Source organism: Scyliorhinus canicula, chromosome 28 (genome assembly GCF_902713615.1).
Source record: "Scyliorhinus canicula chromosome 28, sScyCan1.1, whole genome shotgun sequence".
Classification (NCBI taxonomy): Eukaryota; Metazoa; Chordata; class Chondrichthyes; order Carcharhiniformes; family Scyliorhinidae; genus Scyliorhinus; species Scyliorhinus canicula.
Genome location: NC_052173.1, coordinates 15,454,149 through 15,475,293, shown reverse-complemented (window position 1 = coordinate 15,475,293; position 21,145 = coordinate 15,454,149). Strand labels below are relative to the sequence as shown.

The 21,145-nt window shown below is 47.7% G+C and overlaps 1 protein-coding gene across 5 annotated transcripts in view; it reads right to left on the bottom strand.

Moving 5' to 3' along the window:
* Positions 1-21,145, bottom strand: part of LOC119958116 (sodium channel protein type 8 subunit alpha-like) — a 222,129-nt gene that overhangs the window by 5,249 nt on the left and 195,735 nt on the right. For all 5 annotated transcript variants that reach the window (XM_038786357.1, XM_038786356.1, XM_038786360.1 and 2 more), the window contains 5 exons: positions 15,050-15,334; positions 13,125-13,178; positions 4,176-4,313; positions 2,488-2,592; positions 1,523-1,793 (listed from right to left, as the gene is read on the bottom strand). In XM_038786357.1, coding sequence (XP_038642285.1) covers positions 1,523-1,793; positions 2,488-2,592; positions 4,176-4,313; positions 13,125-13,178; positions 15,050-15,334 — 853 coding nt within the window. The remainder of the gene's footprint in view (positions 1-1,522; positions 1,794-2,487; positions 2,593-4,175; positions 4,314-13,124; positions 13,179-15,049; positions 15,335-21,145) is intronic.

Genomic DNA, 21,145 nt, shown 5'->3' with positions numbered 1-21,145 from the left:
CCACCTCACCTGCACATCTTTGGACTGTGGGAGGAAACCGGAGCACCCAGAGGAAACCCACGCAGACACAGGGAGAATGTGCAAACTCCACACAGACAGTCATCCAAGGCCGGAATTGAACCTGGGTCCCTGGCGCTGTGAGGCAACGGTCCTAACCACTGTGCCACCCGCTCTTGATTGTTGACCAGTGACTGATACTGGAAAATGCATCTGCCATCTATCCATCGACAATTTAGTCCATCAAAACTCCTGACTCGTGCGTGAAGAATGACCAATTGGGTAAGGTGCTACAATCCGCGGAACCGTAGCCCAGTGCGTGTGTGGCTTTTCATTTCCATCAAGACCTGAGAGAAAAAAATTGTGTTGGTCATGGGGGTGGAGAGCGGAGGCCCAATGCTTTGCTCATGTTTTCTTTTGGAGGTCAAAGTGAAGATGATGATCAAAACAGGTAGCTGAGGATAATTTCATCACTTTCACTGTTGTTGAACCTCTGTTGATGTCATCTTTCAGTTGGGAAAGTAAAATGGAGGAATCAAGACTGCAGTAGTGAACGAAAAAAAAATCCCATTCTACCTCGGCAACAGAATGCAGGGTTTCTGAGATGGTGTCGCTCTCCACTCCTTCCCAGCAGTGAATATTCGGCCTCAGTCACCGTAGGTATCTATTGAACCTCCCTGAATTGAAGGGTACCATTCCGAAACTGCGGAATTCCCAGTGGAATGTACGGAGGCCGCTCCTCGCCCCCTATTCTTCCCCCCTCCCCGGGGGGCTAGGAGCGGCGGCGCGCAAAATTCACGCGCCGGGAATGACGCAGCCGGCGGCGCCTAAGTGACGGCAACCGCGCATGCGCAGTTGCCGTCTTCCCCTCCGCTGCCCCGCAAGACATGACGGCTTGTTCTTGCGGGGCGGCAGAGGGAAAAGAGTGCGTCTTTTAGAGATGCCGGCCCAACGATCGGTGGGCACCGATCGCGGGCCAGACACCTCCTGAGCAGGCCCGTGGTGCTCGATCCTCCCTCCGCCCCCCCCCCCACAGGCCCCACACACAGAGGTCGCACGCTGTTCACGCCGGCAGCGACCAGGTGTGGTTGGTGCCGGCGTGAACCGGTTGTGTTCGGCAGGCCGCTCAGCCCATGCGGGCCGGAGAATCGCCGCTCGACCGGAGCGGCGATTCTCCGAGCGGCCTGTCGCAAAACGCAACACGCCATTTTGGGGGGGGGGGGGGGGAATCGCGGGGGGTGCCAGGGCGGCGTGGCGTGATTCGCCTGGCCCTCCCGCGATTCTCCCACCCGGCGTGGGGGGGCGGAGAATCGCGCCCATTGTGAATACCGACCGCAGAACTTTATCCTTCCAAAATCTGACCAAATTCTGATGACAGGGGTACTGAGTACTGTAAATGTTTGCTGGTCTCTGTTGCCTTACCTAAGAACAAGTGCCTTTATTTCTTGCACCATCGGTGTACCATTGAGCAGACATGCGCCCTTGTTCAACTTGCAAACATTGTTATTTCAACGTCATTACTCACCCACAATGGAAAGGATCACAACAACAAAGTCAAATATATTCCACCCAATCGTGAAGTAATAATGCCTCAGCGCAAAGAGTTTGAGCAGGCATTCACTGGTGAAGAAAATGATGAAAATGAAGTTGATCCAATACAAAATGTTTTCACTCTCATCGCTCTGATCATCTGTTTCCACCATCATTGTTACCATGTTGAGGCAGATGAGAATCATGATCGTGATGTCAAAAACCTGTTGAGTGACAAAGTCATAGACTCCGCCCTGGATTATGTTCTGCAACCAAACAGAAAAAAAAAATCAGAGACAAAAAAACCCAACAATTAGTGTCTGACAAGAGTATCTTGCACCCTGTGTGTCTGCAGTGTCCTCTTCAATCGCGGAAAAAATGTCTTTTCATTAAAAATTTGCAAATTGGCTTCACACCTTCTGAATTAATACTCAGACTGTCTCAACATCACCTAGAAGCTGAGCACAGAGATAAAAGTGGGACTCAGTGAAATAATGCATTTCTCCAGCTTTGTAACCCAGTAAATTTGTTGAAGCGAGCTTAGATCGCGAACTCCTAAAACAGGGCCACCTTGTGTACAGGCTGAGCAATTACCTGCACTGCCGATGCAGAGGAAACTTTGTGAAGAGCTGAAGGAGCATTGACTGGGCCAACTCAGGGGTTTGGAAACCCAGCTCAAAGCCCCTTCACTAATTCGAAGAGCAAGAGAGTTAGAACAAGAACTTCTCATTGCTAAATCTGTCCATGATGTTCACGATTAAGGTGATCGGCATTTCGTCTGGAATATGTTTGCAGGTTGGACAGCCAATATCTGTGGCAATTGTCAGGGCCCTTGCTGTCACCAATCACTGTTCGGGAAACACCTCGCAAACAATTTCAAAATGAGTTAAGAACAAGTGCTCCATTGCATTTCCTCTGTCTGTACTCTGAGCACTTGTATAATTCTTGTCCACTGCTTACCACTGGCCTTGGGATGGGCTTCTGAGGCTTCTTGGACCCCAGTTTCTTCATTGCGTTGTAATATTTCTTTTGTTCTTCAGTCATAAAGATATCCTGACCTCCAAAGTAAAGAGAATAGAAAGAAACTGGTTACAACCTCAGGAATGCTACTATGTACACATTCTTTTTTACAAAATTTAAAGTACCCAATTCATTTTTTTAACTAACCACAGCGCCACCGTGCCACCCCATATGTACACATTCTCATTTCTTTTCTTTCCTTCCTTCATTAAGTGCGCGACTCTTGGGGTGGCACAGTGGCACAGTGGTTAGCCCTGCAGCCTCACGGCGCTGAGGACCCGAGTTCAATCCCGGCTCTGGGTCACTGTCCAAGTGGAGTTTGCACATTCTCCCCATGTCTGCGTGGGTCTCACCCCCACAACCCAAAGATGTGCAGGGTAGGTGGATTGGCCATGCTAAATTGCCCCTTCATTGGGAAAAAAAGAATTGGGTGCACTAAATTTTTTTTTAAAAAGTGGGCGACTCTAGTGTCTTTGCAAACCACTGCCACCCCCAATTTTGGTTTCCTCTGCAAAATACTTAAATCTATTTGTCGCCTCTAAATCTGTGTCCATCTTTCCCACTCCAATTTGAATCCTTCCAAACAGGATTTAGTCCCGGCCACAGCACTGAAACAACCCTTTAAGAAAGTCACAAATTATTTTTTAAAGTTTGTGATTGTGACTGTGGTATCTTACCCTTCCTCATCTTGCTTTACCTGCCTGCGGCCTTTGATAAAGTCAACCACACTCTGTTGTTCCGCTCAGTGGGACTGCCTTTTCTTGGTTGCATTCATACCTAAACTATTGGAGAAAGAGTGGGTGGGATTTACTAATGAACCCTCTGTGTTTTTCGGCGGTGGGAGGTGGCCTGACATTGGCCAGCGGGGAGATCTTCCGGTACTGCCGTTGTCAAGGGGATTTCCCGCTGAATACAACCCTTGTCGCCAGGAAGCTGGGTGTGCGCAAATGGCGGGACTGGGCGATCGAGCCAACATGAACGGACATAAGATCTCACCCAGTATCTCCACCACTAACTCCTCTCTCCACTCTTATAGTGTTAGCGCTGGAGTTCCTGAGGGAACTATCCATCCTCTTCACCCTCCCTTACCACCTTCATTCAAAGGCATTGGGTCACAATTCTATGATTCAATGAATCACTGGAAGAATGTGCGGATGGTGAATGAGCACAGGATCAGGCCCAGTTTTGATGTCCCCTGTGGCTCAATCTTACAGTGAGAACTCTCAGATAAATAATGATAGCCACTTTTGAGCAAGATCAATCTGGCAATGGAGCCAGGACCCATGTCCTAAGCGGATGTTGGCAACCATCGACTTTCATTGGATTGGTTTATGATTATACGTGGCAAAATACCGCAGGGACTTGCCATTGTTTTCTGCGGACTAATCAAGAAATTCTCACTAGCGTATACGTTTATGAAATATTCTGGTCGTAATTCTGAAGAATTCTGAAGGCATTGAATAACAAATGAACAAAAGACGTTTTCCCTCATCATCGAAAATAGTATTGAACTTTGACCTGTGGTCATGGAGTCCAAATGGATGATCAGTCCCATAAGGTTTGTGAGAAAGATAGAGAAACCGTTAAGAGAACCTTTCTTTTACTCAGACAAAGAGAAGTAAACTTATCTTTTTCTTTTGTTGATTGAAGTTATCAATGATGACACCAATAAAGAGGTTTAATGTGAAGAAAGATCCAAAGATGATGAAGATTACGAAGTATATGTACATGTAGATGTTGTCCTCGTACAGCGGTTGCTCTCCGGTCTAGAATGACAATTATTAATCATTAAAGTTTACCAGCACAATGGCAGAAATGAGCGTCTGACTTTCAAGAAAAACCTTTAGCCCTCTTCAAATTTAGTGGAGGTGGCCTCAACAATGTCGGAGATGCGAGAGATCAGAGGGGACAATGAGGTCAGACAACCTTTTCACAGTGGCATTTAGACTGAAGTACTCACCTAGTATATTTCACTTATTCCACTTAATGTCAAAGCCAAAGCAGGGGTTGTCTCGTGTCCAGAAGCCTGACAATGGTCATCCTATCTGGTTTGCTGTAAATACTCCATATTTATTACCTTTGCATGAGTTTACTCGAATAGGCGCATTTCTGACATTTGAACAATCCCTATTCATGTGCACAATTCGCTTCAAAAGTGACAGCATCACAGAAGCAGATGAGTACATAATAATAATAATCTTTATTACTGTCACAAGTAGGCTTACATGAACACTGTAATGAAGTTACTGTGAAAATCCCCTCGTCGCCACATTCCGGCGCCTGTTCGGGTCACAGAGGGAGAATTCAGAATGTCCAATTCACCTAACAGCACGTCTTTCGGGACTTGTGGGAGGAAACCGGAGCACCCGGAGGAAACCCACGCAGACACGGGGAGGACGTGCAGACTCCATACAGACAGTGAACCAAGCCGGGAATCGAACCTGGGACCCTGGCTAACCAGTGCTAACCACTGTGCCACCGTGCCGCCCCCCCAGCAAACAGCAAATTGCAAGGCAGATTGCATTATCCTGTCGACATCGAATTGTCTGTGATATTTGAACGAAAGGAAAATAGTTCAGGGATGTTATTCAACTTCAACGTTGGCGGGGGAGGAGTGAGGGGGGGATGGGGGGGGGGGTGCAAATTTGGGTCACGATATTTCTCTCCCGATCTTTTTCCGACAGTCTGCTGACTGCAAAATTGAAAACAAGGTGTGTGGGGAGTCCCACCTGAAGTAGACCCTGGGTGCCCGCAAAATGTCGTAATTCAGGTTGGAGGACGCACGCTGATTAAAATTGGTCGGTAGGCAGGGGCAGCTGGCATCTCACAGCCTGACCTGGGGTCCTTAAAGGGACTGCAGGTGGAAATCGTTTGAAATAGTTTCATTTTATGTGGAATCGGGTAGGCCGGGTGTGTTGTTCCTGGCTCCACTGAAATACTGTGGTAGGCCACTGCTGGCGGTGGCGAACATAAGAACATAAGAACTAGGAGCAGGAGTCGGCCATCTGGCCCCTCGAGCCTGCTCCGCCATTCAATGAGATCATGGCTGATCTTTTGTGGACTCAGCTCCACTTTCCGGCCCAAACACCATAACCCTTAATCCCTTTATTCTTCAAAAAACTATCTATCTTTACCTTAAAAACATGTAATGAAGGAGCCTCAACTGCTTCACTGGGCAAGGAATTCCATAGATTCACAACCCTTTGGGTGAAGAAGTTCCTCCTAAACTCAGTCCTAAATCTACTTCCCCTTATTTTGAGGCTATGCCCCCTGGTTCTGCTTTCACCCGCCTGTGGAAACAACCTGCCCGCATCTATCCTATCTATTCCCTTCATAATTTTATATGTTTCTATAAGATCCCCCCTCATCCTTCTAAATTCCAATGAGTACAGTCCCAGTCTACTCAACCTCTCCTCATAATCCAACCCCTTCAGCTCTGGGATTAACCTAGTGAATCTCCTCTGCACACCCTCCAGCGCCAGTACGTCCTTTCTCAAGTAAGGAGACCAAAATCGAACACAACACTCCAGGTGTGGCCTCACTAACACCTTATACAATTGCAGCATAACCTCCCTAGTCTTAAACTCCATCCCTCTAGCAATGAAGGACAAAATTCCATTTGCCTTCTTAATCACCTGTTGCACCTGTAAACCAACTTTTTGCGACTCATGCACTAGCACACCCAGGTCTCTCTGCACAGCAGTATGCTTTAATATTTTATCATTTAAATAATAATCCCGTTTGCTGTTATTCCTACCAAAATGGATAACCTCACATTTGTCAACATTGTATTCCATCTGCCAGACCCTAGCCCATTCACTTAACCTATCCAAATCCCTCTGCAGACTTCCAGTATCCTCTGCACTTTTTGCTTTACCACTCATCTTAGTGTCGTCTGCAAACTTGGACACATTGCCCTTGGTCCCCAACTCCAAATCATCTATGTAAATTGTGAACAATTGTGGGCCCAACACTGATCCCTGAGGGACACCACTAGCTACTGATTGCCAGCCAGAGAAATACCCATTAATCCCCACTCTTTGCTTTCTATTAATTAACCAATCCTCTATCCATGCTACTACTTTATCTTAATGCCATGCATCTTTATCTTATGCAGCAACCTTTTGTGTGGCACCTTGTCAAAGGCTTTCTGGAAATCCAGATATACCACATCCATTGGCTCCCCGTTATCTACTGCACTGGTAATGTCCTCAAAACATTCCACTAAATTAGTTAGGCACGACCTGCCCTTTATGAACCCATGCTGCGTCTGCCCAATGGGACAATTTCTATCCAGATGCCTCGCTATTTCTTCCTTGATGATAGATTCCAGCATCTTCCCTACTACCGAAATTAAGCTCACTGGCCTATAATTTCCTGCTCTCTGCCTCAGCAAAGCGATCACCCAGTCTGCGTTTGGTAACAGATATGTCGTGCTGCAAAATTAACTTCCATCAGCCTTGGGCGCAATCTTGTTCCATAAGGATGTGACGTCCTTGTTTTATTTTCCCTCTCACCTCCTTTACCTCCGCACAATCAACAACAGTTTGCATTTCTATAATGGCCTCGAAATATTTAATGCAAATGAGCCCATGGCCCCATTTGGGAGATGGTACTTTGTGGTAATGTTACTCGACCTGTCACCCAGAGGCCCAGACTAAAGTTCTGAAGACATGAGTTCAAATCTCACCCCACAGTCTGGGGAATGGTCATTAAACCACAACTAGCTCAGTATTGCCCCTTCAGGGAAGGAAATCTGCCGTGTTTACCCGGTCTGGCCTACATGTGACTCCAGACCCATAGTCATATGATTGACTCTTAAATGCCCTCTGACATGACTGAGCATCCTCTCAGTTGTAGGTGCCTCACCACCACCTGCTCAAGGGCATTTAGGAATGGGCAACAAAATGCAAGCCTTGCCAGCAACGCCCATATGCCAAGCACGGATTTAAAAAATAATCGAGCAGGCCTCAGGCAAATATTTGAACACCCGTGTACTGAATGTGGCAGCCATTTTGCTCTAATCAATGTGATTCCAAAGCCTGGGACTTGGTCACGAGGATTGCCAACCGTCCAGGGTTGGCCAGGGGTCTCCAGGAATTGAAGATTAATCTTGGTAGCCACTGCTGTCGCAGTCAGTCGTCTCTATTCTTCCCTCCACTGCCCCCCCCCCCCCCCCCCTTACCCCTCTCCCCCACAACACCCCCACGTCCAGGAGTTACCTATGGGACAGGCAGAATTTCCCAGGCTTCCGTTGAGAACCCTATCATTGCACCGAATTGTGCAGTGCTGTATGTGCTTGCATTAATTAATATTGTTAATCAACTTGGAGCCTGTGGGAGAATCTAAGACTGAAGTGGCGACGATGTGGCGACGAGAGGATTTTCACAGTAACTTAATTGCAGTGTTAATGTAAACCTACTTGTGACAATAATAAAGATTATTATTGTGTGGACATGTTTGGGTGTGGGGGTGGGGAGACAGAGGGTACAGTCGATGCTGTCAGTACATATTTGGAAGTGAACATAGAACATATAGTGCAGAAGGAGGCCATTCAGCCCATCGTGTCTGCACCGACCCACTTAAGCCCTCACTTCCACCCTATCCCCATAACCCAGTAACCTCTCCTAACCTTTTTTGGTCATTAAGAGCAATTTATCATGGCCAATCCACCTAACCCGCACGTCTTTGGACTACGGGAGGAAACTGGAGCACCCGGAGGAAACCCACGCAGACACGGGGAGAACGTGCAGACTCCACACAGACAGTGACCCAGCCGGGAATCGAACCTGGGACCCTGGAGCTGTGAAGCCACAGTGCTAACCACTGTGCTACCGTGCTGCACTAATGCCACTTTGAGGATCAAACGCTTGAGAATCAGTTTGGTAATGGTGGCGGGTCGGGGAGGGGTGTTGTCCGTCCATCCGTGCCCCCCCCCCCCCCCGTCCCCAAGGCATGGTTGGCTCATCATTCATGACATTAAATGTTGGAGAGCATGAACGCACGATTACACACTTTCCAGATTTGGAAGGATTGCTGAAAGATGCCAGATCTGAAGAAATCCACAAAGTTAAATGATTAATATTAATGTACAGTGAGGAAGTTAACAAGTCATGTGGTGTCATGAGGTAATGAAGGGAATGAACCATCGATTTGAACGTGACAATTGGTACAGAGAACATGCAATCGGGACGGTTACTAAAGAGAAACCCAGTACAGGCAATCACACATTTGTAAGTGAGAGTCAAGCAAGGTGTTTATCAATTCCCCTTTGGACGTCAACTATGGGTGAGATTGTCCAGCCCCTCCTGTCAACTTGATCTTCCAACTCTGCCAAAGCCTCACGGCGGGTTCCCTGGTGATGGGGCGGGCATTAGTTTGCGCGTTCTCCCCGTGTCTGCGTGGGTTTCCTCCGGGTGCTCCATTTTCCTCCCACAAGTCTAAAGACGTGCAGGTTAGGTGGGGCTACGGGGATGGAGACGGGGTGTGCGTCTAGATGGGTTACTGTTTCAGAAGGTTGGGACAGACTCGATGGGCTGAATGGCCTCCTTCTGTTGTGACTCTATGTTAAAAGCCCATTGGCTTCGGCGAGACCAGAGTATCCCACCAGAATATGTGAGCTCGCCACATCCGCCGTGGGAAAACCCGCCACGGGTGGGGGAGGGGAGAAGAAATACTGGCCTATGTCATCTGGATTATATTGCTTTGTCACATTTTCATTGCTGTTGGTATTTTCTATGTTTGAATAATCTTGTACTTGCAGAACAAGACCGTGTGCATCCCCATTAATAAATACGCACAGTCCTGGGAAGAGGGATGACTGGGTTCCTTGATAGTTTTTAGGAGACCACAATCAAAATGATTAACAAGGTAGACACTAACATTAAGGAATGGCTGTGATTTAACGGAAATGAAAGAGTCCTGTGTCAAATGTGTTTAGCGGGGTGTTACCTGGCGCTGGCAGCGTGAGAACGACCCCGCGATTAAACAGCCGATAGATTGCTCCCAATGCCTCTGACATTGGCAAGTGCCACAAGGTTCGCACAAAAGCAAAATAACTGAAAGTAACTATCCTCCCTTTGCTCCTTTAGAATAGAACAGTACAGCACAGAACAGGCCCTTCGGCCCTCGATGTTGTGCCGAGCAATGATCACCCCACTTAAACCCACGTAACCCGTATACCCGTAACCCAACAATCCCCCCATTAACCTTACACTACGGGCAATTTAGCATGGCCAATCCACCTAACCCGCACATCTTTGGACTGTGGGAGGAAACCGGAGCACCCGGAGGAAACCCACGCAGACACGGGGAGGACGTGCAGACTCTTAATCTTTCCTCCAATTCCAATTCTCTTGCCGCACCTGGTGGTTGCACTAAGGCAGGCTTTTGTTTGTTTCCATCGCTGGTCATTCCCGGGAGAGGTGGCATGTCTGTCGCCAGGGGCTTATAGCGTGACGGGCCCCACTCTACATCAAGCCTGAGTGACGAGGAGACCCTCCTGCTCTTACCGCCAACCACTAGGGTGTTTGGAAGGATTTGTAGGTTGACACACTTGACCTATTTGACCACGTTATGAACGCACCTTCTTTGGCCATCAAGTGCTGGGGTGGGACTCGAACCCAGGGCTTCTAGCTCAGAGACAGGGACACTAACCGACTGCATCACAAGACCTCCTATTTAATCTCTTGTGCCTTCCTCTGACACAGACTTTAGTGCACCTTCGCTCCTGGTCCCTCAACATTAAGGCTTAAATCTTCCGATCCCGCCCACTGTGGGAATCGTCGAAGGTGGGACGGTAAAATATGGTCCTGGGGTGGACGGGACTGGAAAATCCTGCCCGAAGAAAATACTCCACATTTCCCCACGTCGAACTCTTAGCTCAATTGCTGATCACATAAATGAAGTTTTTCCTTCGTAGCGGCATGTATTGGCTTTCTATAATGTCAAAGATGTCTTTGTCCCAGTTAACAGCTCAACCCAGTTTGCTGCAGTCAATTCTTCTCCCATTGCTTTCTTTAAGTTAAAATCTTTGTTTGTGACCCTCCATCCGTGCTCTCAAGCCTAACATCAAATTCAATCATACTGTGGGCAGGGGATGCTCCCTTACTTACAGATTGTTGGTGAATCCTGGTCTGTTACCAGTCACAAAATCTGGTTTGACCTGTTGCTTTTGAAGTTCTAAAACATACTGTCCTGGAAAACTGTCTATCACAATGAGAGTTATTCTGCGTCTCCTAGTCAATGCAATAGTTCAAATATCCCATTCTAACCACATTGATTTTGTTACACGTTTCCCTGATTTCTGTCTCTGTGTTTAAGCTTCTGGGTTGCTGTAGAGTAAAGGAGACAAGAGTTCTGGGGCTGGATTCTCCGGCCCCCCCCGCCGGGTCGGAGAATCGCCGGGGGGGTGGGGGGCCGCGTGAATCCCGCCCCCGCACCAGAGGTTCGGCGGGGGCAGGAATCACGCCACGCCTGTCGGCGGGCCACCCCCCCCGCCCCGGCGATTCTCCGGCCCGCAATGGGCCGAAGTCCTGCTGCTGTCATGCCGGTCCCGCCAGCGGGAATCAAACCACCTCCCTTACTGGCGGGGCTGGCGGGGCGGGCGGGCTCCGGGGTCCTGGGGGGGGGGGGGGGGGGGGGCGTGGGGCGATCTGACCCCAGGGGGTGCCCCCACGGTGGCCTGGCCTTCAATCGGGGCCCACTGATCGGCGGGCGGGCCTGTGCCGTGGGGGCACTCTTTACCTTCCGCGTTGGCCACAGCATTCACAATGGCAGACGCTGAAGTGACGCCCCCTCCCCTGCGCATGCGCGGGAATGACGTCAGCAGCCGCTGACGCTCCGGCGCATGTGCGGACTTCGGCCGGTCAGCAAAGTCCCTTCGGCCCCGCCTGGCATGGCACCAAAGGCCTTTCCCACCGGCCGGCGGGGCACCAACCACTCTGGCGCGGGCCTAGCGCCTCAAGGTCAGGTTTGGCCCCTAAAGGTGCGGATTGGGGCGGCCCGACGCCGGAGTGGTTCACGCCACTCCATCCCGCCGGGACCCCCACCCCGCCGGGTCGGGAAGAATTCCGGCCCTGCTTCTCCACAAAACACCTTTATTTCTTTGATCCAACTTCACACACAAATCTCCACTAACAAATGGTGCCACCTGTAACCCCTTTTATATATCAGAGACTTCTATTGGATAATTGACATCAAATTGGTATTTAATTGGAAGGTCCGTTAACCCATTCCTAACAGCCTCCCCTTCATTGGAGGAGGAAAAATATTTTGATGAATATTGGTTTCCACAGAAAAACAGAAAATACAAGAAACACAAACACACACTCTGCACATCCCACCACGACAAGCAGGATGTCTGTCGACCACCCTTACCAGTGTTTTCATCCCTTGATGTTCCTTTTACTCATCCCATTGGGCAAGATTTTACAGTCCTTCCCGCTGGCGGGATTTTCCGGTCTGGCTGAAAGCACCCCCCCCCCCTCCCCCTCTCCCATGGCACTTTGCCCATTGCAGTTATGCACAATTCACTACCAGTCAGGGCCTGAAATAAGCATGAGGCCCTTGCTTTGCACAAGCAAGGGACCAAACTCTCCTGTGCATGGGCACCTTCGATGACTGAAGAACGTTCTCAGCAATGTGACACAAGGTGCATGCCTGACGCAGAACAAATGCCACATGCCATCTTGTGCCCTGCAGTGCCCATTTCTCAGCCGAACAATTTCTAGGCCTACATCTCTCTTGATGTGGTCTTTGCCATACCTATTGCAAATGGCATACCAGCAACCCACAGCAGGGACAAAAACCCACAGTCCTAATGCCAAGCACGTGCAGAGTGAGCATCATCTCACATTAAAGAAAAGCATCAAGAGGGAGATTAATTGAACGCTTCTTAAAGTTAAAGGGCTATTGGTCAGTAAAATATACAACAAACATGAAAAGGTTCCACTTGAAAGTTCTCAAGTTAAAATTGAAATCATCCAAAGTTATGTTCTTTGCGCATTTCTCCCCAATGCTGTAAGGCTCCTTCCTGTTTATTCCCTTATTTCCCCTTTCTTTTATATTGCCGATTTTTGATCCATGAGTGATTAATGGATATGTGTCTTTAAGTCCAGCAGCAGAGAGGAGTGAGGAATTCAGAAGTTACAGGAGAGAACGCTTTGCTTGTTTTGAATTGGAGACGTCAGACCGTTTGGCACCAGGGAGAGAAATTGGGTGGGAATCGGTGCAATTGATTCGCTGGCGGTCAATGAATTGGCCAAAAAGGCCCCACTCTGCCTGGTGATGAGTGGTGATGGGTCTGGATGGGTCTGGGTGCTATCAGACCGGCTGATACATATACAGTGCCTGAACTGGTGCCTTGTTAACGCAGCAGAGACCAGACACTTCTGGACTGTATGGCAAAGGGACTCCATCCAATTGATAGTGTGAGGCTGTGTCTCTGGTTTGCTCGCAAGAATGCAACACCTCTGTAATGGATGACAGCCATGATCTGGTGTGTGCTACATACTGGATATCATACATGTCCCCACCTGCCACTGTGGAAAATTCACCATCCATTTTGTTACACTTACCCTTCGTGAGTCAACAGCAGCATACATGATTTCCATCCAACCTTTGAAGGTAGCCTGGAAACAATCAGATGAACACCCAGTGAATAATGTACTGCATCCAACTATTTTGCTGTACTATGATTGGAGAATTTAGCATTTTGCCAATATCGGAGGTGACTGTGTTGCGAATCGTCTCACATTAACAAGCACATTGGTTTCATGTTTTCAATGAAATCTCTGGTTTCTTAAAGAGCAAATTCATCAATCCTGCACTGCTGGCAAGAAGGTGGCTTGAGGTGAATGTGCTTCGAGGGACATCTCCACACCATTGCAGCAATTCTGAACCTTGAACCCCCTTTGCATGAGACTCCCTGAGAGTGTGACCTTTTCCCTTGAATGTATAAGTTATTCAAAGCGCCACAGCCTATGCTAAACAAAATGAGAGAACACGCAGCCCACGAAACCTGCTCCTTCCACAATTCATGTAACAAGTTACTGGCTCTTACATTCCATCCAACCCAGTTCATTTCAATAAAGGTTAAGCAAAGTCGCACTTTTTACACTCCCCTAACATCTGGAGATTGACAAGGATGATGCCAGGAATGTGTGAGTTTACATATCAGGAAAGGATGGACAGACTGGGTCGCTACTCTCTTGAATAAGGAAGAATGAGGGGTGACCTCACAGAGGTTTTTATAATTCTGAAAGGTTTTTGATGAAGGGGATCCCGAGAGAATGTTTCCTCTTGTGGGCAAGAGCATCACTCGAGATCGTCAATATAAGATATTCAGCAAGAAATATAATCGGGAATTCAGGAGAAACCTCTTCACCCAGAGAGTGGGGAGAATGTGGATCTCGCTCCCACAGGGAGTGGTGGAAGTGAATAGTATGGATGGATTTACGGGGAAACTAATCAGAGATATGAGGGAGAGGAAAAGGTAAGGTGAAGTTGCCATAGTCCCAGATGACCATGGGCTGTTGTCGCCTTTGAAGGGGAGAGCTTGGGAGATTTTGATGAGGAAAGATGGGGGGAGGATTGATTGGAGCATAAACACTAGCATGGACTGGATGGGCTGAATGGCCTGTTTCTGTGTCATATATCCTATATAATCCGATGCAAAAGAAAAATCAAGCAAATCTCAAGGCTGCCATGTGACAAATAATGGCTTGGAGAATTAAGTTCCTCACCCAAAGGGCAGCATGGTGGCGCAGTGTTTAGCACTGCGTCCTCACGGCGCCGAGGTCCCAGGTTCGATCCTGGCTCTGGGTCACTGTCCGTGTGGAGTTTGCACATTCTCTCCGTGCTTGTGTGGGTTTCCCCACAACCCAAAGATGTGCAGGTTAGGTGGATTGGCCATGCTAAATTGCCTCTTAATTGGAAAAAAATAATTGGGTACTCTAAATTTATAGACAAAAATGTCCCTCACACAATGTTTGTTCTTCTTCCTCATCCTCAGATTAGAGAAGGAATATCATTTCCACAATTTTCAATGAGGCCTATGCGGGCCTGTGGGGGGAGCCGTCAAGAGTGGAGTCGACAAGAATCTTTTCTTGGTGCTTTTGTGTCGGAATTGAGGTTCATCCGTGAGACAGAGTGTGAGGCGCTTCAATCTGCATCGATCCACACATTACCTGACCAAGCACAGGAACATGGCCGCCCGAATTGAAAACCCTTCCATTTACCAGGGCTACTTTCCCTGACCTTGACGGGATGCCAACGGCGCTACACGAATGGAATTTTCTGCTGCGCACAACCGCAGAATCTCAGCACCGTCACGGCACGCAAGGAGGCCATTCAGCCCATCGGGTATCAAACGAGCATCGTGACTTAGTGCTGTTCCCCTGCCTTTGCTCCGCCCCCCTCCTCCCCCACTCTGTACCCCTGCACATTGCAACACACAAAAAAAAAATTTGGCGAGCAAGAACGAGAAAGGAAAGGAACTTACCACTTGCAGCAAAGCCAAGTATCCTGCTCCCACATTGTCAAAGTTAATCTTTACATTCTTCCATCGAATTTCGTCATTGGTCTGGTTTATGTAAGCCTCGCAATCTGTCTTGTTGTTTACTTCCCTGGGGAGAAACCTATATTCTGAGGTTTCATTAAAACAGTAATAATATTTCCCAGCAAAAAGGTTCACTCCCATTATGCTGAAAATCAGCCAGAAGATGAGACACACCAGCAGTACATTCATAATAGAAGGGATGGCACCCACCAAGGCGTTGACAACAACCTGTACCAGGACGCAGAAAGAAAGAAAATCAGTGTGAAGGGAAACTCCTCGAGGACCATACACCAGGGATCTTAGGTCAGGGTTTAAGCTGATGGTGCCTGACTGCATAGGCAAGCACTATACAGGACTATTAGCTTTGACCGATTTGTAATTACAAAACTGCTTGTGTGATTGATCCAGGAATCCATACAGATATTTCTGATCCTGCTACTTGGTCATTAAAAATGAAAGCGACCGACATTATTTTTCTCCTGCTGCCCAGCTTAAACCCTGTCGTTCCAACTGGATTTGTGAATAAGCGGGCTGACGGCAAAGTTAACAGCTGAACGTGCAGTCTTACAAGCTGTTTGGAAGCGGACATTCGGCAATGGTGATTGAGGTACGCATGCAAGTTACAGAACAGCATCTTTGATGCCATTTTCTGTATGTACAAGGGGTTTTACAAGCTCTTTGCAATGCATATCACGAGATAGTAGGCAAAAGCACAGCTCTGAGTGAAATCAAGCTTTAAAACAAACTACAGGAATATGTTCATACTTTTCCCCTTGTTCGACTGCTTTTAAAATTGTAGAGTATTAAGGATAAAGTGTCAAACGATTAGAATTGTTTCTAAATGATAGTTATGATCTCCCACTTTTTTGTTCCCCTTTGAGTTCCCTGGGCCACACATTATACTCTGGCTGAGAAGTCAGGCAGCAAGGCTGATCCATTCCATTGCTGCTCCATAACTGGCCAGTGGGAGGCGCTCCGAGGCTGACTGCCTCCAGTCCTTTCCTGCCACATTATGGGGTACCACCTGGTCCTCTAGCCTGACAGCTTTCGAGGAAGACAACGCCGAGATGGGGAAGACATCATTGGAGAATCTCAAGCATGTACACGAACGAGCCTCACCACTCCCTTGTGACGTGCTAATCTTCAAAATTCAAATTTAGAAAAATCGAAAGGTTCAACAAATAAAGTTCAGAACTTTTTCTCATTATTTTCTAACTTCCTCACTTTAAAAAAAAAATCTCCCTCATTTTCCTGCAGTTCCCAGCTGAAGCTGAAAGGTTGGCCAGTCAATCTACTCCCAGACGTCTGTGCCTATGTTTCCCTTGAATTGGGTATCAAATAATCATACCCATGTTGTTCATCACCTTCTTTAAGACAGGCCAAGGCTGCAAACATATCGAGTAACCCTGAATCCCACCATTCTGTAATGTAACAACAGTGGTGCTCGAACCTACTATGTCACCTGAAGTTCAAAATGTATCCAATGAACTTCATCAGATATGCAAGACAAAGATAATGTGCATTGATAATCAATAAGCAGAAATGAAAGTAATCAGTGCATTTTACTGATGGAGTTGATGTCATAGTTTTCTCAAAAAGACTTTTTGTTCCCTCGGAATTTAACAAATTATGGAATGTCGTCTTGGTCATTCTGGAGTGCTGTTCCTAAATGTACCTCAAAGAATTTGTCATGTCGGAAAAGCCATTCCATTGAGAACCAGGACAGAAGGGCGTCGACCGCGACGTGTAGCAGAATTGTATACAGCGTAAACTCTGAGGGACCAGAAGTTAACCATTCCCTTCTATTACACATGAATTTGCAGAAGCATTATTGGAACACTGCCCAAGTCAGCTCACCACAGGGAGATAGTTTAAATGAAAGATGGAGGCTGGAGTTGACCTGAATCAATAGAAACTGTGACGCCTTCGCCCGCATAGAACATATCATAGAATTTACAGTGCAGAAGGAGGCCATTCGGCCCATCGAGTCTGCACTGGCTCATGGAAAGAGCACCCTACCCAAGGTCAACACCTCCACCCTATCCCCATAACTCAGTAACCCCACCCAACACTAAGGGCAATTTCCGACACTAAGGGCAATTTTGGTCACTAAGGGCAATTTATCACGGCCAATCCACCTAACCTGCACATCTTTGGACTGTGGGAGGAAACCGGAGCACCCGAAGGAAACCCACGCACGCACGGGGAGGATGTGCAGACTTCGCACAGACAGTGACCCAAGCCGGAATCGAACCTGGGACCCTGGAGTTGTGAAGCAATTGTGCTAACCACAATGCTACCGTGCTGCCCTTAAATATGTTCTTATATGTTCCTTATATGTTCACCATAAAGAAGGCACAGGGGAGGAGCAAAGGGATTTTGGGGCTCAATGATCACAAAGCATTAAAAGATCGTGGACAGATACAAGGAAAAATCCAACCCATTGTGTTCAGTTCTGGGAACTGCGGCTCAGGAAAAATATATTGACCCTGGGGGTGGAGATTCTCCAGAATGATACTGAGGATCAAAGGATTAAACCACGAGGGCAAATTACATGAACTGGACTTGCATTCTTTTAAGTTCAGAGGTGATCTAATTGAGGTTGTTAAAAAGATTTTTTAAAAAGGGATCAAGAGGATAGATTGGGATGCACCTTTTCCTCTGCTTAAGAAATCCAAAACATGGGGTTGCCAATCTTAAAATTAGAGAGGGGCCAATTAGGAGTGAAATCCGTAAGTATTTTCTCCACGCAAGGGAAGAGTAGAAATCGCGAACTCTCTCGCAAAAGATGGTTATTCAGTCAAGACTGAGATTCAATGGACTTTTGTTACTTAAGTTTATAAAGGAATACGGAGAAAAGGAGTGACTGGAGATGGGCTATGTATCAGCCACTATAGAACAGGTTCAAGGATATGAATGGCTACTCCTGTTCCTACGTCCCCAAGATGTGATTCCACTGAACTAACACCTTCTAACAATTAATATAGCATGCGTCTCGATGGAAGAATACCCTGGAGGAGTGCTGGAAGTGCTTGTATTGTAGGTCGGTTGATAACAAACAAGAAAGTGTTTCAGAGTTACAAGTTGTGACCAGCCCCCCCCCCCCCCCCCCCCCCCCAGCATCCTCCCCCCACCCCCGCAATATTATACCACCTCTCCTAAGTGCCTTCACCTGCCCATATTCCTGAATTGACACACTGTCGACGAATACATGGAGATCACAGCACCTCTCTATTCCTGGGTCTTTCTTTGCTTGAGACCCCAGCACACATAAGACGACTTGCATTGAGGGGAGGAAGCAGCCAACTGACATCTGATCCCATTTGAGGAGTGTAGCCATTTAATTCCGGAATACGGTGAGAGGGCTACGTTTGGGAAGAATGCTGCTTTCCCCAACGTCTGCTGAATGAAAATTCAATGTTGATAAAAACAGTGGGCGGGATTTTCAATGTCCCCCCCCCTGTGGCGTGTATCTGCTGATCCCGCCGCTGCCAATGGGGTTCCCAATTTCATGCACCTCCCACCGCTGGAAAACCTGCGGCAGGATTGGAAAGTCCCGCCGGGACAATTCCAGCCCTTAACCGTGACTGCCAGCACTGTGCTAACTCCCTAGTATTAGCTTCAAATCGTCTGCAGTAAGGTCACTAAGTTCTGCCACTACCTGCGGAACCATAACTTGGAAAGCCTCCGGCTGAGACCCAGAATGATTCTGTAGCTATGCTAAATTTACAAGGCGTTAAAGGTGGGTAGGTGACTGCGTTGCCACCCCCTCCATCCCTCAAACCCACCACCTTCACCACCTAAGCCGTCATCAATTAATAACACATCACCTGGCATCCTAAAGCACTTCCTGATCATCCATCTCATTTTCTTCCTCAAAATGTATACAGGGGAAAATAAAATAGGAATGTCATCTGCAGGTTTGAGATTTGGGGCTCCATCTTTTCCAGTTGGTCACGAGAAACTAGTACACCTCTCTCGCTGTTTTATTGGCGGGATATTCTGGTTACACCGGCCCCCGTTAAACGGATCGCCAAATGTTCCATCCTGCCCAGGATGATTCCTGCGACAGGCAGGATCAGAAAATTTACCCCTATGTCACTAAACTTGGACCGGTAATAGCACATAGCTGTGAAACCCAAATTGCTCCTTTCAAAACCTCTATGAGGCACTTGTGGCACACTCAGGGTGTTGCCAGGGCAGTGCAATAGCAACAGAGAATAGCAGGATGGTTATTTCCATTTTCCGGGCCTTCCCCCAAAAAATCTGCGAGTGTGGAGCAGACCCAACTTGGGGCTGTGGCGTTTACTGCTCAACCAGATGAGCTAACTACCTATAGCTGCCACTCACCAAAACAACTCCTAGATCATCGGGAAGACTTTGAGAACTATCTGCACTTGGCTACAGGTACCTCAATGTACATCCAGTATGAACCGTTAAGAGATCCTGATGCTTAAAGTCACAAAGCGATTTTTTGTGGTTGCAAACTTCCATCACAACCTTATTGAGATTATTCAAAGATTCCCCTAGCCGAGAGATTCTTTTGTTATGGCAAAACACAGGGCAGTATATTTTCTTCAACCCCCGCTCCTCCCGTGGCATGTTTTTGGGCAACCGAGGCGGTGGAGGCGGCTTCCCATTGGCCACTGGCGGGATCTTCCAGTCCCACCAATGCCGACGGCATTTCCCGTGGCTCGCCTGTCCCGCCATCAGGGAACCCGCCGTGGGGCGGGGGTCATCTTCAGTAGGACCAGAAGATCACGGCAGCGGTAAGAGCTGTGAAATCCCGTGTACACTGTTTTTATCTTTTTATTCACTGTTTCTGTGGTTCCTTTGACTCTGGGCTGGCTGTGTTATGGAGTGTGTAACTTGGCTCTTTAGCCCAACCAGAAATGATAGTTCCATTTTCTGGTCTGCTCTCCATCTTCAACATCTTCTCTCGGGTGCCACAAAGTCTGAGTTTTGTTGTTTCAAGATCTTCCTGTCCACGGGCCTGACGTTGGCAGTTCGCATATCCACTTGATTGTGCCCCTCTCCATTCCCTCTTCCTCGTTGGTATAACTCAGGCAACCTCTTCTCGATGCTTCGTGAGTTCTTTGGTGTCTTTGATGTAGAGTTGGTCTGGTTTCACATTCCTAAAGGAGAGCTTCAGTTTGACATTACTTAACCATTCTTAGTTTCAAAAGTCCACGGAATATGGGAAAGGATAAACAGTCTTCTAGCCAGCTAGTGTGTCCAGTAATTGAACTGTCTGGTGTTTCACTTTGCTGTATTGGCACAGCCAAGAAGATTGAGGTAAGGTGCTGTTGTGAACTGTAGCATTTTGCAGTGTTTGAAGTGGTCTCCATTTTGCCATTTGATTTGGTGAACTGATGAAACGGCTGGGAATTGGTGGAATTTCCGGGACTGAAATGGTGGAGTGTTGGCCGATACAAATTCATTTGGAATACCGTAGCGTGTCAAGCAGGCTCTCCTCTTCGGTATGACTTCTCGGCCACTTTTTAACAACTGTCTATTGTTAAGGAATCGGAACGCTAGCAGACCATATGAGCTAGCTCTTTCCAGAGATGTCAAAAATAAATTCTCTACTTTCTCCCAGGGCCTCAGGGTGGTTAGAACTGTTGCTTCACAGCTCCAGGGTCCCAGGTTCAATTCCCGGTTTGGGTCACTGTCTGTGCGGAGTCCGCATGTCCTCCCCGTGTCTGCGTGGGTTTCCTCCGGGTGCTCCGGTTTCCTCCCACAGTTCAAAGATGTGCAGGTTAGGTGGATTGGCCATGATAAATTGCCCTTAGTGTCCAAAGATGTGCAGGTTAGGTGGATTGGCCATGATAAATTGCCCTTAGTGTCCAAAACAAAATGTTCGGGTGGGGTTACTGGGTTGCGGGGATGGGGTGGAGGCGTGGGCTTAAATAAGGTGCCCTTTCCAAGGGCCAGTACAGACTCAATGGGCCGAATGGCCTCCTTCTGCACTGTAAATTCTATGATTCTATGATTTATTTTCTCTATCCTTGTTTGTAAAATGCCAGCAAGTCCGCAAGT